The 18,968-nt window shown below is 36.8% G+C and overlaps 1 protein-coding gene across 4 annotated transcripts in view; it reads right to left on the bottom strand.

Annotated features, from left to right (window-relative positions):
* Nucleotides 1-18,968, bottom strand: part of FRY (FRY microtubule binding protein) — a 385,515-nt gene that overhangs the window by 124,468 nt on the left and 242,079 nt on the right. For all 4 annotated transcript variants that reach the window (XM_039535002.1, XM_039535008.1, XM_039535030.1 and 1 more), the window contains 9 exons: nt 18,850-18,941; nt 18,462-18,634; nt 15,492-15,652; nt 14,492-14,602; nt 10,470-10,624; nt 6,292-6,391; nt 5,748-5,919; nt 2,288-2,544; nt 1,694-1,840 (listed from right to left, as the gene is read on the bottom strand). In XM_039535002.1, the coding sequence (XP_039390936.1) occupies nt 1,694-1,840; nt 2,288-2,544; nt 5,748-5,919; nt 6,292-6,391; nt 10,470-10,624; nt 14,492-14,602; nt 15,492-15,652; nt 18,462-18,634; nt 18,850-18,941 (1,368 nt within the window). The remainder of the gene's footprint in view (nt 1-1,693; nt 1,841-2,287; nt 2,545-5,747; nt 5,920-6,291; nt 6,392-10,469; nt 10,625-14,491; nt 14,603-15,491; nt 15,653-18,461; nt 18,635-18,849; nt 18,942-18,968) is intronic.

Raw genomic sequence — 18,968 nt, 5'->3', positions numbered from 1 at the left:
ACATCCTGAATTGCACCATAAATGACTGATATAAGGTTCTGACTCAGCAAAGCCCTTAAGCACATGTGTCATAAACAGATAGTTAAGGGTTAAAGTCTCTTTTACCTGTAAAGGGTTAACAAGCTCAGTAACCTGATGAACACCTGACCAGAGGACCAATCAAGGGACAAGATAATTTCAAATCTCTGTGGAGGGAAGCCTTTGTCTGTGTTCTTTGTTTTGAATTCGTTCTCTTTTTGGATCTAAGAGAGGCCAGACATATTCTTCAAGTTCTCCAAAGTTTCCTGAAGTATTTTCTTCTATTCAGTATAGTGAGTATTAGAAAGGCGAATTAGTCTGATAATTTAATTTCTGCATTTGCAATTGTGTGTTTGCGGGAGAAATATCTTTATTTCTGTTGCTGTTACTTTGATTATTCTGAGGAGGAGGGAGGGGAAGTCTCTCCAATTTTTATAAGTTAGACCCTGTAATTTTTTCCATCCTGGTATTACAGAGATAGTGTACTTTCTTTCTTTCTTTTAATAAAATCTTTTCTTTTTAGAACTTGATTGATTTCTTCCCTTGTTTGGATTTTCAGGGGAAGGGGAGGGGGAAAAGTGAATCCCTCTTTGTTTGATTCAAGGAATTTGAATCCAGGTATCTCTCCTAAGGACTTGGAGAGGGGACGGGGGAATGGACTATTTCCCTTTGTGTTAAGATTCAAGGAGCTTGGATCTGTGTTCCCAGGGAAGGTTTGGGAGGAATGGAAAGTGTACCAAAACACTATATTTTTGGTTGGTGGCAGCTTTACCAGATCTAAACTAGGATTTTAGTTTAGAGGAGTCCATGCAGGTCCCCATCTTTTGAACGCTAAAGTTCAAAGTGGGGAATAAACCTATGACAACATGCTTAAGTTCAATTGACTAAAAGGAGTTTTAAACATTTTCTTAAGCGCTATGTAGTGGGATTTTTGAAAATGCTTAAAAGGAGTTAGGCACCCAACTCCCATTGACATACACCTTTCAAAATCCTAGCCTTGTTAAAGAAGGATGGACTTCAGCATATGTTTAAAGATAAGCACATGCTTGGTTCTTTCCTGAATTGGAGCTAAATCCTTAAAACGCACAAACACTAATATTGGAGATAGCATGAATATATTACCCTATTCCTTTTATAACTTTTCATTGTTTTAAACCCTTGCAAAGTTTAGCATACAGGTTGTCTAAACTAGCTGCCTGCTGGGGAAAGTTCAAGGCTTTTAATATTTTTAACTTAGTTAATTTTTCATGCAAGTTATTTAAACTTGGAAGAGTTCCTTTCTATCAAGTTCATAACATGTTGTATGTAGAAAATGAATATCTGTTGTGTAAATTCAATACTGAAAAATGGTTCTGATGTTTGTTCACAATGATGTCAGCAATTAGTGGCCAGCCACTGTTACTGTTGCACTATTCGCCGGCGCTGACAAAGCTGAACTTAGACAAAACTGCTATTTTTACTGGTGGCGCTTACCCCTGCTTGAAACCAAGTAAGTTCCACTGGTGCAAAGAGAGCCTCTGATGGCACATTTTATCTGTTTGCCTTCAGCACCTGGGCTCGTTTACTCTTCCCAACTCACCTAATTTCAGCAGAAATTCATTTTCTACAAATGCTGTTTTCTTCCTTAAAAATACAATGCAACCAACAGCAAATAAAACAAAACACAAACACTTACATAAGGTAAAAGGATGGTATCACTGCTAACCCCACACAAGCTAATTAGAAATTGCAATGTTATTCTAAGGTTGTTGCTCCATTTCTCATTGTTGGCCAAGGCATTCCAGACATTTTCCATCTCTAGCCCAGGAACTTCATCTCCATACTGTAAAGAGGCACAGAGATGAAATTTTTGAAAAGGTGCACTAAACATATCATTAATTTAGACATTTAGAAGAGAAACTAAAGGTATGCTATTTTACAACATCAGCTCATGCAAAATCAATAGCAAAACACAGTAACAAGATGTAGAGTACAATTTTTAAAAGCAACTGAGGGATTCAGGAGCCTACAAACCAGTCAGAAGTGAAATGGCATTTCAATGGGACTTGGGCTCCTAAGTCACTTAGAAACTTGTACAATTCTTTACTCAGAATGAAATTCACATTTAGACAGAGAAACGTGAGCATTTGTGCTCATGCAAAATGTCAAATATCAATGGGAAGAATTCTAGACACACTTTTGTTTTTGAGTTTGCACTATGCAACTCAATTATTCTTGAATTTTTAAAAATATCATAGCTTGAATATTTCAGAAAACAGTTTTGCTTTACCTTAGCTGTCATATACATGAGATTATTAAGCACCAACGATGTGGCCTCCGGAGAGCCCCATCCATTTCCTTTCAGTCCATATGTGACAGCTGTTTCCCCTTCCTTGTCCTTTATTTCATCCTCTGGGGTGCTAGGGCTTGAACCTGGGAGAAGAAGTCTGCTGTCTACAAGTTCGATGTTATGAAGCCATGGTAGTAGATAGGTAAGCATGATCTGTCTTCCATTTGGATGGGTTGTTGGGAATCGTTGACTTACCTCTAAAACAGTAAGCATTAAAAAGCATCAATCATTAGTCTATAAAGATAAGTAGAAGTATACTGAAAAAATTACATGCTTAGCAAGCCTGATTGTTTCTGTTTTGCCACCTGATGACCTTAATCTTGCAAACTAAGGGAATATTATCAAAGCACAAAAGTAAATATTTAAGTATTGGCGGGAGGAACATACATTAATTTGATGTAAGCTACTAGTAAGCAATGTATCAGAGGTCTTAAGTGCAAAATAAATGAGGTAAGAATTTTGAATTTAGAAATATAAATTAAGAAGCGTGTTCAAGACATGACCTATTATAGATTGCTGTGTACTGACACACACAGCTAAATGTTTGCAAACACAAAAAATAGGGCAGATTTGACTAAATTATTCTAGAATTTTAAAAGCTTTTGGAGAATTTTGGAAAAATTTCAGTAGTGTTCTGTAAATATTTATAGTATTCTGATATCTGGTTATAACTGTTGCATAAGCATCTACATTTCCTAACTGTGGCCTAAATCTCAAGGCATTTACATACACTGACTATAAAAACACATGTGGTTATCACTAAGCATTAATGATATTTCTATAGTAACTAGTGTATTTCAAAAAGAAAACTAGAAGAAGACAACAACAATAAAGACAAGGCCTAAACAAAATACATGATAGAAAAAAATACGTCTTCAGAATACAATATAAATAGGACCCTACCAAATTCATGGCCCATTTTGGTCAATTTCATGGTCATAGGATTTTTAAAATAATAAATGTCATGATTTCAGCTATTTAAATCTGAAATTTCACAGTGTTGTAATTGTAGGGGTCCTGACTCAAAAAGGAGGTTTTTCTTGGGGGTGGGGTTTGCAAGGTTATTGTAGGGGGGTTGCGGTACTGCTATCCTTACTTCTGCACTGCTGCTGGTGGTGATGCTGCCTTCAGAGCTGGGCAGATAGAGAGTGGCGGCTGCTGGCCAGGAGACTAGCTCTGAAGGCAGAGCCACTGCCAGCAGCAGCACAGATGTAAGGATGGCATGGTATGGTATTGCCACTCTTACTTCTGTGGTGCTGCTGGTGAGGCGCTGCCTTCAGAGCTGAGTGCCCGGCCAACAGCCATTGTTCTCTGGCTGCCCAGCTCTGAAGGCAGTGCAGAAGTAAGGGTAGCAATACCACAACCCTTCTAAAATAGCCTTGCCTTCCCCGTGAAGTCTGTATTGTATAGGGGAAAAGCACACAACAGACCAGATTTCATGGTCTATGATACGTTTTTCATGGCCATGAATTTGGTAGGGCCCTAAATATAAAGTTTTAATTCCTTATCTGTGAAGATCTATTTAATTCACAAATGACTCTGAGTTTTGTAGATATACGTTATAGAACACTATTTCATAAAAAGTATGTGTGAGTGCATATTATAGACAAAAAAACAATACACATAAACACAAAATGTATGCCATTAAAAAGTCATAATTTATTAATAAGGAAATATGACCCTGTAGTTAAGGCACTGGACTGGAGGGATTCAGGAGTCATGCCACAGATTTCCTGTGTGACCTCAGGTAAGCCACTTACTTTCTCTGTGCCACAATTCTCTACCTAAAAAATGAGAAAATAATACTTGTTTCTCCCACCACAGTCCATCTTGTCTTGTAAACTCTTATGAGGAGGGATTGCCTCTTGCAATGTGTCTGTACAGGGTGTAGGTCTGAACAAAGGGGCCCTGATCTCAACTGGGGACTCTAGGCATCACGAGAATGACTCCATTAATGACTGCTTCTTGAAGCAGCCAGCCCTGGAACTTACAAGGGGAGGCAATTCTTGATTTAGTCCTAAGTGGTGTACAGGATTTGGTCCAAGAAGTGAAAATAGCTGACCTGCTGGCTCATAGCGACCATAATGTAATTAAATTTAACATCCTTGTAGGGAGGGAAATACCAAAGGAACCCAGCACAGTAGCATTTAACTTCAGAAAGGGGAACTACACAAAAATGAAGAGGCTGGTTAAATGAAAATTAAAAGGAACAGTCACAAGAGTGACATGCCTGCAAGCTGCATGGAAACTTTTAAAGAACACCATAACAAGGCTCAAACTATACATATACCCCAAATGAGTAAGAGAACCAAAAAAATGCCACCATGGTTAAACAGAGTAAAAGAGGCAGCTAGAGACAAAAGACATCCTTTAGAAACTGAAAGTCAAATCCTACTGAGGAAAATCAAAAAGGAACATAAACTCTGGCAAGTCAAGTCAATTAGGCAAGCCAAAAGAGAATCAGAAGAGCAACTAGCAAAAGACACAAAAAATAAGAGCAATGTTTTTGTAAGTATATGAGAAGCAGGAAGCCTGCCAAACAATGAGTGGGGCCACTGGACGATTGAGGTGCTAAAAGATAACTCAAGGAAGACCAGGCCAATGCATAGAAGCTCAATGAATTCTTTGCATCAGTCTTCGCTGCAGAGGATGTGAGGGAAATTCCCACACCTGAACCATTCTTTCTAGGTGACACATCTGAGGAACTGTCCAAGACTGAGGTGTCAGCAGGATCAGATGGTATTTAACCAAGAATTCTTAAGCAACTTACATATGAAATTGCAGAACTTCTAATTATGGTATGTATTCTATTGCTTAAATCAGCCTCTCCACCAGGGTGTGTCGTGTGTGTGTGTCTGGAAGTTAAAGCTGGACTGGTATAGACTAGAAATAAAGTGAAAATTTTTAAGTGAGGGAATTAACCAGTGAGGGAACAGCCCAGGATTGTGAGGACACAAAGCTGCCTTAAAATCACCACAGTCAATGACGTTGGAACGGTTTTTGTAGTGAGGATGCTGAAAGCCATTGAATAAAACTGCAAACCTTGTATATGATGGAAACCACTTCAAACCAGGGGATGCTGCCATACCCCCAGCACTCCTAGTTCCGGCACCCCTGACCATAGCCCCTTTCCCAGTCCACCCCCAAGGACTACATACCCTGAGTTTTTAAATATCAACCACTGTACTTTGCATATGTCTGCAGGCAATTGTGTATCTAATTACAAAGCATTTTGCCTAATTTTACTACAATAGAATTGGAATATCAGAAATATCAATAGAACAGAAATATCAATCTAACTGTTATTCACAACTTGAAATACACTAACAGGCCACCATTTGTACACTACATAAAAAACAAATATTGAAAACATTTAAAAAAAATATCAATAGACAGGTACCTGAAAAAAGTGGAAGAGTGAGCTCAGGATACATCCTTGCTAGCTCATATGAAAGAAGTGCCAATGATACACTGTAAAGAGGTGGTAATGGGCCATGTGTACCATACAGGATACTGCCAGGTCTTTGCTCAGTAACTTTCTTTGAATAAACAAAAAGCTTTGCCTCAAGAATCTATGGAAGAGGAGAAAGTGGGCAATGAAGTGACAGGATTTCATTAGTGCACAAAACTTTCACATTTCAACTTTAACAGATTAAAAATTAACATAAAGGTCTACGTTTCACAGTAAAATTTCCAAGTTGCAGAAATATTATAGATAATCATTTGCATTAAATGTTTATACAAGTAATCACTGCAGCATTTATGATTATTATTATTTACTATATTTATTACTGTAGTGCCTAGTCGAGGTTTCAAAACAAAAAGTAAAACACTCCAATCAAACTGTAATATATGGTAAGAAGTTCATGGTGAAAACAATGATAGGGCCACTTGCATTTGGTTACTGTTTTAAAGGATATTTTTTTTAAGTAGCTGATACATGCCTGCATAAGTTGCATGGAAATTTCATAAATCTCTCTGTTGGTGTCGGATGCCTTGAATAGCACTAGGTTTAAAAGTGTCACTATATCAAAAGGATAGTTCCTGGAAGAATAAATAGTACATTTTTGTCAACATTAGAATCTCAGCTTAAATTCACTCTGATCTCCTATGTGTAATAATGAGCTAAAGAAAGATATCACCTCTGTTTTTTCCACTTCTCCACCAGACTATAGGAAAGGGAGTTATTTACTGATGATACATACTCCTGAGTCAAGTGGCCATCTGGTGAGGGAGGGATGGACAATTACTTTGAGACAATAATTAGGAATGCACTGCAATTGCCTATTCCATAAACCTAAATTCTTTTTAAATATAGTATCTATTTTTTTATAAATTAACTTCCAAGAGCAAAGATAGTTGGACAGAAAGTTTCCAGGGATAAAATATTCTTCAAGCAATTCCACTGACAGTTAAAATAGCCTATTCTGGAAAAGGATCTATTCCTCAACATGCACATTCTCAGACAAAGTTAAAGAGAACTCTCTATCAGATTGAAAAGTTAATGAAGGATAAACATGAAGAATGGGACTGTATTGGCACAACAAATGACAAGCTCTTGCTGAAGAAATTCCACCATCCTAGGTATTCAAAATTTAGTGTAGAGTAGATAAATAAGAGCAGGGTCCTGAAGGGACTATTGCTAGAAAGGCAATTTTCCATGCAATGTTATTTGGTCTTGCACAAATCTAGATTAGAGATTTCTCCCTTTTTCCATGTGGATATGCAAATACACTACCTTAGTTTTAGCCAACATAAAATTGTGGAATTTGTATATCTATCACTTTGACCATAACAAATACAGAACTAAGGGCCTGTTTACACTACAATTACAAATGAGTCAGAGGATCTGATTACAGAGTGTTCTCTCCAGACTTACTTATGAGATTGTTCCAAATTGTAACACAGACATGATCTTAACCATATTCAGTAACTGACCTACAACCTTCTTCATTATCTTGTCTATTAGGCTGAGTCTTCACATGCAGATTTAGGATCCATAATTCACCACCACTGCAGCTCCACCAGTGGAAGCAATGGCAGAAGCTATAATGTAGACAGGACCCAGGAGGTTTTTACCACCGAGACTAGGATAGACAACATAGTGGTAAAAAATACCTGAATCCTGTCTACATTGTTATCATCAGTTGAGATGCTGTGGCAGTGAAATGCAAGTCCTAAATTACCTAGTGTAGACAAAGGCTGCTGGGTTGTTGGATGGACATAGAGTGATTTCAGGGACATCTTTACTAAATCCACATACTAGTGTACCCCAGCTCTGCTGCTCCATGTCAGGCTCTCTGGTCCTTCCCCAAACTGGTCCCTCCCACAGTTCACAAAGTTCAAATAATCCCCATCTGAGGGAGCATCTTGAAAGAGGAAACTATCAAGGGTTACAAAAGCATGCCTAAGAGAATCCAACACAAAAATCTAAAGATTAGGATAAAACAAGATGACATTAACAGAATAATTATATTGTAGAGTACATTGATACAAAATAGAAAGAACTAAGCTACATGAAAAATAGCAGTAAAATGGCCAATAAATAAATGTAGTTAAAAATAAAGAACACTGGCTATCTGGCATAGGCCTGCTCAAATGAATTTGACAATCATATGAACTGGTTTGGTCAATATTTGCAAATCTGTGGTGCTGCTAAATCCATATTTAGACACCAAATAAGTGGTATAATTTTCAAAATGGTGAGCATCTAGCAATTTCCTACTTCTTAAATAAGTGTTCTGATTTTTTTAATGTACATAAATAAAGATTCAGTTACCTAACCTGTAGCCTCTCTTATGTAGTACGATGGAGGCTTTATAGTTTTGCCTCAAGGAAAAAGTCTTAACTGACTAAGATATCAATTGCCCTTCCCACTTCATCATCAAAATGCCACTGGCCAAGTTGTTGCCAAAGGATATGCCTTCCAGGAGTTTGAACCCAAGTAAAATCCCTGTAATTACTAGTTGAAAAGAAACAGAAGAAACTGTAAATAAATGTTTTCAATTACTCCAGTATTCCAGTCTGTAGGGACATGATTAGTGAAACTCCAGAACACATTATTTACAGTATCACAATAGAAATGTAGCATGGGAGACCATGGGCTGGGACAAACTCAATTTTTTAATGGAGAGGATTTTTTGTGGAAAGAGAGGCATAAGTTATGCAATACTACATTGCTTATTTACAGCTGGATTAAGTGGAGGTCCCCCTACACTTATTGCTAACTGAGGGAAGAATGGAATATGGGAAATTGCCAACCAGTGTTTCGTATTAGCTAAACTCTCAACATAGCTCCCCAAATAGGCAGAAATATGAGTTTCTTCTTGAAAGTGATCATGCATTTTTAACTATTTTAACTATTGCCAATGACCTTTCAAGGTCCCTTCCAGTTCTAGGAGACTGGTATATCTCCAATTTTTAAAGGGGGAGGGATAGCTCAGTGGTTTGAGCATTGGTTTGCTAAACCCAGGGTTGTGAGTTCAATCCTTCAGAGGGCCGCATAGGGATCTGGGGCAAAAATTGGTCCTGCTAGTGAAGGCAGGGGGCTGGACTCAATGACCTTTCAAGGTCCCTTCCAGTTCTAGGAGACTGGCATATCTCCTATTATTATACATAAATGAAACCCTTTCCCAGGGTCCTTGGTCCTATCTAATAAAAATCTGAGGAGAAAAGACTGTAGGTGAAGGGCTAGTATTATTGTGTTTTCTTTTAAGATAGCAAAACTGAATCTCAGAAGCTACTAAATCTACAAGCATAAAATTCCAATCATACTTTTTAAATCTCAGGGTAATGCAGCTTGTACTTGCAGCTGTTTCTATAAGAACAAAATAGAGTTTTTTTACAGATATACCAAATTCTAAAATACTTAGCATGTTTTGCTTTGCACTGTCCCACACATTACTTTCTCAAAACATACTGATCAGTAAACTGTTTTGTCAAGAAATCTCAGACTAAAATACATCAGCACTTCAAATGCCTAATCAGATGAAAGCTATCCTTTATTTCGAAATAACTGTTAAACCTCTTTTCCACTTTAATCCTGAAAAGATACTAAGAAAAAAACAAAACAAAACAAAAATGTTTATGCAGGACCTATACAAAAAAATCAATGTTTTGTGCTCCCACTCTATTAACATCATTGATAATGCTAATCCGAAAACAAAAGGTAAGGAAACTCAGGTCAAATCCAAGAGCAGTTAGGAAAAGGACAAAAGTAACTGTTTGGCAAATGAGAACATAGAATACATTATTTACTCTGAAAGTATTGGAAAAATCCATCAAAAATTGTTTTGGCACCAGGTATAAAAAGGGTGCTACAAATAAAAAGGTTTAGGCCCTATTTCACTTTTCTGTGCATGGAAGGGTCAGAAGTTCAAATGCCTACACAGCAACAGGACACTACAAGGGGCAACTTATCACATGCTCAAAAAATGTGCCTCAGACCTGTAAGAGAGTGACAGGGAAGTGTAGCCTCAAAACATTGTGTAAAAACACATTACATGGGAATGCGAGCGGCAGTTCCATATAGAACTTGCTCAACACCCTGTGTTGAGCCACAAGACTCTTTGCTGCTTCAACACCCTGGTAACTCCCTTGCAGACTTGATCACATACACAGACAGTGACCACTGGCAAGGCAGAGATTATTTTTTTAACCTTCCCCCAATACTGTGCTGACTTTGTCAGTATAAATAAGCATGTTTGCAGAAGCATTTCATGTGGTAAGAGATGCTCTTCCAAACTTTTTGCACCTGGCCCCAGATTTGGTCCCATTTCTCCTGTTTGCTGCAAAGTCCCAGAGGGCACTGTTATTCAGTGGATGTTCAAGGCAGCATAACACTTGGCTATGCACATGCTTCACTGTTCCCATTCACACACACATGAGTTTTTTTCTGTGTCTTTCATAGCATGCAACCCAGGGCAATACAGCAACCAACAGCAGACACAGCTTCAACCATTATTTTTAAATTTAATGGAAAAGAACATTTAGAATCTGTTTCCAACAGAAACAAGTAGGATTACACAAAATATCTAGTGTGTAAACATCTTAGAAATAGCAGCCCTGATCTTGTTTCACGTTAACTGCCTCAGGGACAGTCTACTTCTAGGTTTATTAATACCTGCTTCCGCACACAGTCGCAATGGCTTTGAAGCATCCAGAAGCAAGCTGGTATGATCCAGTATAACACCGATCTATAGCCCAGTTGAAAAGATTTACTTGGTCCGGATTTAGTTCCAGCAACAAGACTACAACTTCACATCCAAGCTGATGAACCTGAATACACACAGAATAGCAATTATTATTTTTTGTAAAAAACAAAAAAGATCCTCCCAAGGTTTCTTAAAATTATTCAGGAAGATAGACACAAAGTGACAAGACTAATCTGCCTTTTAAATGAAAAAAAAAAAGGACCACGTTTATTGCGCACTATGGAGAAAAATAAAGTGGCGAGTTTACCATAAATGCATTTTATATATACCACAGCATGGGATTTAACTCAGTTTGGAATAGTCCACACTTCATAAAAATGTCTTGCACAAAACCCATATATGTTAAATATATTTTTTAAAATAGACCTTCAAAATAAGGGTTGAAGCATAATATTATGATTACGTCCAAGACCAGTGTGTCAGGAGATCTGGGTTGTATTCCCAGCTTTAACACACACCTGTTGGCTGACAGTGGGTAGCATTCATGTGTCTTTGCTATACACCCTGTAAAACAGAGATACTGCTAATTTTCTATCTCACAGGAGTGCTGTGAGGCTAAATTTATTCATGTTTGTTTACTTAAAGGATTAAGTTTGGACTACATCTTTGTGTTTCTTCTATTGCAGGTAATGTAGAAGCACAAAAATATTATTATTATTGAGATTTTGTCACCAAATGAGGCTAGACTCACTGTAAAGACTCACACTAATATTCAGTTTAAACACCCGAGGTTGAGTTTAGCATAAAGGGAACACAATTTAAAAAAAAAAAGACTATCTAAGATTTTACTCTGGTTGGGTTTCCTTACCCATTAAATGGTGACAATTTGCCTTTTGTGACTTAATGCATCCTTTATATGTATTGATTTTCAACTGGTAATTTAAAGTACTGATGGTGAAAAACTAATCACAGGAGGGAAAGTACTTTTTTCCCTTCCCTGCAGCTCTGACCATTTAGCATCCCATCCATAAATCCCCTCAGTGGCTTTCCTCACCTACAATGTGTGGACAGAAAAACTATGTTGTTATGGGGGACTTCAATTTGGGAGAAAAATGCTGGGGATCTCATGCAGTCAATTGTAAAACATAATTAGAATTTCTAAAAATTATAGATGACAATTTTCTAACACAAAAGGTATTGCGCCCAAGATAAAGTAACACTATTTTGGATCTCACATATGATGCATGAAATTAACCATTGGACTGGAGGTTAATGGTTGTCTAGGGATGAATGGTTATGACGTGATTACATTCAACAGGGGCAAACAGAGGATAGTCCCACCCGTAATATATATACTTGGAGCTTCAAAAGGGCTAATATCTCAAAGCTGAGGAAAATTATCAATGAAATTGACTGGTAAGAAAAATTTTGACAGAAAAATGTGAATGAAAACTTGGAATTCTTTTAAGAAGAATTTATTAGATGGCAAAAAGCCATGGTTACACAATCAAGAAACAGAATAATCTTGGCTAAAAGCCAATCTTAGTTCAGCAGTAAAGTGAAAGCAGCAATTAGAAATAAAAAAACAATATGTATCAATTGGAAAAAGGGGGAAATAGACATCAATCAATATAAATTAGACATTATGAAGTGCAAAAAATTGATAAGGAAGATAAAAACATCAGTGAAAAATCCATGTTTGGCTGGGCTAAGGACAATAAGGAAATTTTTAGATGTTAGGAGCAACAGAAATCTTTGCAATCATTCAATTATTTAATTGAGATGGAAAAATTATTAATGATGCACAAAAAGCAGATGTGTTTGTGACAATCAGCATTCAATAAATATTTCTGATCTGTATTTGGAAAGAAGCAGGATGAAGTACTTATATCATATGATAATGAAGAAGTAATTTTGAGTTCATTAGCAACTGAGGAGGATGTTAGACAACATCTACAAGGGATAAACTTTTTTAGATCAGCAGGCCCAATAACTTGTACTCAATAGTTACAAAAGAATTAGCTCAGGAAATCTCTGGCCTGGTAATGTTTATTTTTAATAAATCTTGGAATACTGGGGAAATTCCAGAAGACTGGAAGAGTGATAATGTTATACCAGTATTCAAAACAGGCAAGCGGGATGACCCAGGTAACTAATAGATTGGTACTCTGACATCAATTACAGGGAAAATAATGGAAAAGTTAATACTGGATTAAATTAACAAAGAATTAAAGGATAGGAATATAATTAACGCTAGTCAGTCAACAGTATTTTGCAGAAAACAAGTCTTGTCAAACAAATCTGATTTTTTTTATGAGATTACAAGTTTGGTTGATAAAGGTAACTTCGTAGACTTCTGTAAGGTGTTTGTCTTAGTACTGCATAATATTCTGATTAAAAATTAACACTGTACATATAAAGCACACCTTAAATGAATTAAGAGCTGGCTAACCGACAGAGCTCAAAAATTAGCTGTAAATGCGAAATCAACATTGAATGGGGGTGTTTGTAGTGGGGTTCCGCAGAAATTGGTATTAAAACTGATGCTATTCCACATTTTCGTCAATGATCTGGAAATAAATATAAAATAACTGTTGATAAAATTTGTAGATGACACAAAGATTGGTGGAATGGTAAAGAATGATGTGTACAGGGCAGTCACACAGAGCAATCTGAATCACTTGGTAATCTGGGCCCATTCAAACTAAACATATTTTAATGCAAAATAATACATCTAGGAACAAGGAATGCCTATACCTACAGAATGGAATGGGGGACTGTATCCTGGAAAGCAGTGACTCTGAAAAGAATCTAGAGGTCATAGTGGACAAGCACCTCAATATGAGCTCTAAGTTCAATACTGTGGCAAAACGGGATATTGAGATCATTGGATATACAAATAGGGGAGCAGTGAGTGATTTTTACCTCTGTATATGGCATTGGTGAGACCAGTACTGGAATACTGCATCCAATTCTGGTCTCCACATTGTAAAGAGGATATAGAAAAATTGGAGAGGATCTGAAGAGAGCCACAACAATTATTCGAGGGCTGGAGAAAATGCCTTATCATGAGAGACATAAAGAACTCAATCTGGCAGTTTATCAAAAAGAAGATTTAGAGGTGACTTAATTACAGCATATAAGTACCTTCATGGTAAATGGAGGAAGATTAAGCTACTGCGAATTTAGGCCACTTTACTTCTGAATGAGAGCATGCACATGGGATGTCATGTGCTTGAGCTTCACACCTTTAGTTGATTTGGCTTAACTCTTCTGAGTGTTTCCGACATCAGGGCAGAAAGTCTCTCTTCCCTTTATCATCTAACCAGAAATGTCTTTAGGGCAGAATCATTTTAAATGCAAAAATAATCTATCAAATTAGTATTCATGGAGTTATTTTCAAACACTAACAAGTCAATAAATATTTGGTTGTTACAGATCCAGGATATAAGGTAAAGACTCATCCTCCAATTCTCTGGCCTTACTTACTTAAAATGAGTAGTTTTTTTGCCGCCTTCTGAAGATCTGCCCACTCACATTGACTCACTCAGATTTGCCTCACCAGCAGCTACATTACTGAGCAGGAAATGATTTTATATTCTTACTTCACAAGGCCTGGAAGCAGGTGGGATGGAAATACTCCAAACAGAAATATAAATACTTTTTGAGATCATACTGTCCTTGACCTTTGGATTAGTAATGGATGAAAAACCTAAAATATTGCTGCAAACCAGTGTGAACCTCATAACAGAATCCTGTTTACTTTAGTATGCTACATAAACTGTGCGTCCTGAAATAATACAATTCCTTTTACTATTTAAACGTTATTGTGATACGGTTCATTATGAATTTGTAATTGAATACTGCATGGAGCTATTGTTTTCTGTTCAAAACAAAGGTCACAAAGCCTACTGTCATAGAGTGGACTGTATTCAACAAGTACAGAGTTTAAAATCATTTAAAAAACATACATTATTGATGAGGTACTTACTCGTAAATCTTGACAAGCTAGAATGTTATCAAGCCATTTATAAAGATAGCCATCAGGGGAAAGACCCACATTGTCAAATACAGGGCCACAGCAGAGTACAGCTGACATTGCCTAGTAATACAGAGAAATCTGTTAATTAGGCAAGTGTTTAACATTTGTGAATGTGTTTAACAGACTGTGCTTGCAAGACATTTCCAATTGCTACCTGTTTTTAGTGAAATAGTGCTTTTTTGCTAAATTTCAACATTTACATTGATCTAGAAAGTAAATGCATTAATTAAAATAGGTTCATTATAATTAAAAACTGCATTAACTAATTCAAATGCTGAATTAAAAAATTAAGCACATTAAAGGCACACTGCAATAAGAACACTTTACAAATTCTTCAAAATGTGTTTTGTCATTTCAGCCAATCTATTCTTAATGAGATTATAAAACCTATTAAACATTTCATTAGCATCATATTCTCTGTCTAAATTAAAATTGTTTTATATCATTTGATGCAGCATATACTGGTACATAAAACATTATTTTCCCAGTTTACTCAGGGGCTTGGGTTCCAGCTGTTAGAGCTGGACAAGACTTTTAAAACTATTGAGTACATCCCCATATAAATGCAGGATACAGTCCTCTGGAAATAGGATGTATCGGATACTGAACTGATACTGCACTTGATCTTAGGGCCTGATATCCTGCTTCCACTGAAGTCAGTGAGAGCTTTTCCTTACTGAAAATCTAAATAATAAAACAAAATTTCACTCTATGTGGGCAAAAAAGAAGTAAACTACAAGAAATGACTTTAGATTATAAGTTTGGAAAGAAAAATAGGAATTTTTAACTTTATAGATCTCTCTCTCTCAAAATAATCAATTACTTTAAATAAAAGGAAACAAATAACCATGATATCTGCCTCTTTTAAATGTCTAATCTTAGGATTTGTTGTTGTAATTTGTATTACTGAATAGATCACTTTGCATAGTGGAAAGAAAATATGTTATACCTTTAAGGCACAATACTGGTATCTTGTAATCTGGTGATTTCTGTCACTGTAACGATCCAGTGGTGTAAACATAATACTGAAAGGTCCAGCCCATTGACTAAATAAGATGAAAAGGTGGTGCCTCAAGCTTTGCTGAGGGAATAGAAATCTCCGATGGTGAACTAAGAGAATAAAAATAAAATTCGTCATGGCTTGCTAAAGTAAAATAAACACAATAGAAATAGTCAGTGCCCTCTCCCAATGGCAGTAGTGATAGCATATGAATTTCACACTTCCATGAATAGGAAGTCTTTCCTTATATTTGAGGATACACTTAGTCCAAAGTAGCTAAACATCTTTTGTTAACCTAATATAGTTAAGAAGACACATTTTATTTTGAAGAGCCTTAATGCTTTGAATGAACATGTGTTTATATTTTATAATCATGTCTGTGTACAACTAACTTTAGAATCAGGGTTTTGGAATTCACTGCCTCATATACTTCTTTTATGGTAAACTCCTACCTGCTTGGTATTTCCAGGTCTTTCAGCATAAGCCCTAACAGTGGATATACGCTGTCCTACTACAGTAACAGGTGGAGAAAGGAAATAGAGCAAAGCGTTTATCATATCATTCCCTTATAAAGAGTTTTGGTAGGCTAACTCAAATGCTAAGACAGTTCCTGAGCAAAAGAAAAATATCTATTAATGCTAAAAAAAAAAGGTGAGAAAAAAATTCAGAAGTTTTCAAAATTCTTCCAACTCAAAACAGGATAGGAGATAGGATCTCTCAGATGGCAGACAGAGACTAGGGAGAAACTAATTTAATGGGGAAGAAATTACCATTCTTCAACATCCTTGTATGCCAGCCCAGAAATAGGAATTTCAGATAGCAATGTGCAATACAAAATTAAACATAGCAGAAATTCACCCTGTGGGGTTGAAATGAACAAGAGAAAATTTTCCTAGCCCAGTGAAAAGGGAAAATCCATAAGAGAAAGAAATGACAAAAAGGTTAAGTTCTGCATTATCCAGATAAAAAATAGTTCCCCTGAGAGGGCCTAGCTCATTCCTGCTGCTACTTTTCGTGAAGCAGTGCTATTGCACTGACAGGTTGCTGGACTCATTTTGCCTTTGGCTATAAGGCAGGGAGGGGAGTGGTACAAGACCAATAAAAACATGGAACTGCATACACTAGAACAGGGGTCGGCAATCTCTGGCATGTGGCTCGACAGGGTAAGCTCGCCCCACCGCCCCCATTGGCCTGGAACGGCGAATCGCGGCCAGTGGGAGCCTCGGTCCGCCAAACCTGCCGACGCGGCAGGTAAACAAACTGGCCGGGTCCGCTAGGGTGCTTATCCTGGCGAGCTGCGTGCCAGAGGTTGCTGACCCCTACACTAGAACTATCTCTGCTAAGTTACAGGGCCTGTTAACCACAGAAATTAATGCACAGGCCTCCCAGCTGGTTAAGAGGGGACACATTGAACCTATACAGTACACTATTAAAAAGGCATTTCTGGTTAACTAGAAAGAGGCAGGGCACTGCTACTGGTGGACTGTTTCACCCCCCATCCAAAGAAGATAAAACCCCAAAGTCTAATCTAGCTAACCAATAAAAATTGAAAGTCAATATTTACAATTATCTAAAGATAATGGAAGCTGACAATGAAAATGTGTTTATCAAGGAATTACATATTATGGCTTTGTTAGTTTTTGCCATGTTTTAACATCTCTTTGTTAACAGAAAGATAATTGTCTCTTTGTAAAAAAAATTTTGAATTAATTAACTAATAGTTATTATTGGCTTTCTGCAGAACATATAAAACGGCTGTTTCAATGTGCAAAGTTCATAGAAATATAGTTACTATAGATAATGCACACTAGATTATAAACACAATGAGAATACATGCAAAGAGGAATAACTTTGCAAATATTCACTACTGAATAATTTCTCACACAAACCCTATAAGGATGGGAACAGAAAAAAGGATTTCAGTAAATTGTCCACTGATAATAGCTAATGAGATGGCACCTTTCAAATTAATGGGATTTTTCCATTGACTGGAATGGGAGCAGGATCAACTATAGATGGTCACTATGGACGTCTTTTCCTTATCTTGTACATCTCTATGTTACATATATCATACACCTGAAAACAACCAAATCCTGAAACCATCCAGTTGTGCACGTTTCTGGCCTATGTTAATATGTAGTCTTATTTCTCTTTCCCTAGTTCTTCTGCATTCCTGCCTTCCTACTCCTTGGTACGCCTGTTGATGTTGTCTGTCAAATATTCTGTAAACAGCAAATGTACTGGGAGCGAGCTAGCTTCCATATTTTAGTTTCTATTAGTTAGGTGGAGCCTTTTGAAGCAGACCTTTTTACTTTGTTTGCTAATAGAATTACTTTACACTTTAAAACTAATCTTGCAACACACACAATGCATGAGTATATGGCAACATTATAATAATATAGCAAAGCAAGAGCAGATATGAACAATCTGTTGCTGTAAGAAAGGCCAAAGGAGTTTTGCTGAAATGGGGTACAACTGGAAGCAAGTTTTCCACTATATGTTTAAAACTGAAAAAACAATTTCTGCAGCTATCAGTAGAGATTTTTTTCTTTTCTATGAGCCTGATTGAGTTCCCATGAAGTTAATGAAAATTTTGACACTTCAAAGGTTGCAGGATAAAGCCCTACGTAAAAGAATTCTGGAGCTGCAGCAGGCTGTGTATGGTTCATTTGATAGGCTTAGAAAGAGAAGAGTCTTATATATGTGCATTGCAAGCTTTGCTATGTTTTTTGTTTTGATTCTTGAGAGAATTCTGTATTCAGTTGCCCAAATTCCCTCTAATATTTGCTACAAAACAACTTTATGAAGTGTGGCTTATAAAGAGAAAATCAGAAAAATTAAATAGTGAATTAATATATCAATTGTACTTCTACATGTGTTAAATGTAGTTGTGTAATATAATGAGGTAATATATCATACCTGGAACACACTGAATCAAGTTGGCAGTCATGGCACTGAAATGTGCTCTCATGTCCTTAAGAATTTCAACTTCTTTATCATTTTCAGCCTCTAGCAGCATGCGAGTTAGATCAACATACTCTAAGAACAAGGCTCCAAGGGCTAAAGTATCCCTCTCTAAGGCTCCATTTGTACTAGGATAAAGAAAAGTTGAACATTTCAATATGAGTGACAGTGCATTTAACTTGCGACGTAATACATTATAATCTTTAAACACAGATTTGAAGCTTCCATAGTCGCGTATTTTAAAAAAACATATTTTGTATATTTTATAATTGTTCAAAGAAGCTACTAACAATCAGAATGATGACATCAGCAGTGGAAATTCTTCCATATAAAACAGTTTTACCTGTCACTTATAACACCAGCATCAGCAAGCAATTCAAAAATTCGCAATAGCTGCAGTCTCAGCAGATCTCGGCGCTCACGGCGTTTCTTATTCTTGGGGTTAAAAAAGAGATACATAAT

This window comes from Mauremys reevesii, linkage group 1 (genome assembly GCF_016161935.1).
Source record: "Mauremys reevesii isolate NIE-2019 linkage group 1, ASM1616193v1, whole genome shotgun sequence".
In the NCBI taxonomy this organism is placed as follows: domain Eukaryota; kingdom Metazoa; phylum Chordata; order Testudines; family Geoemydidae; genus Mauremys; species Mauremys reevesii.
Note: the sequence above shows the minus strand (reverse complement) of the source record. Positions and strands in the feature narration are given on the sequence as shown.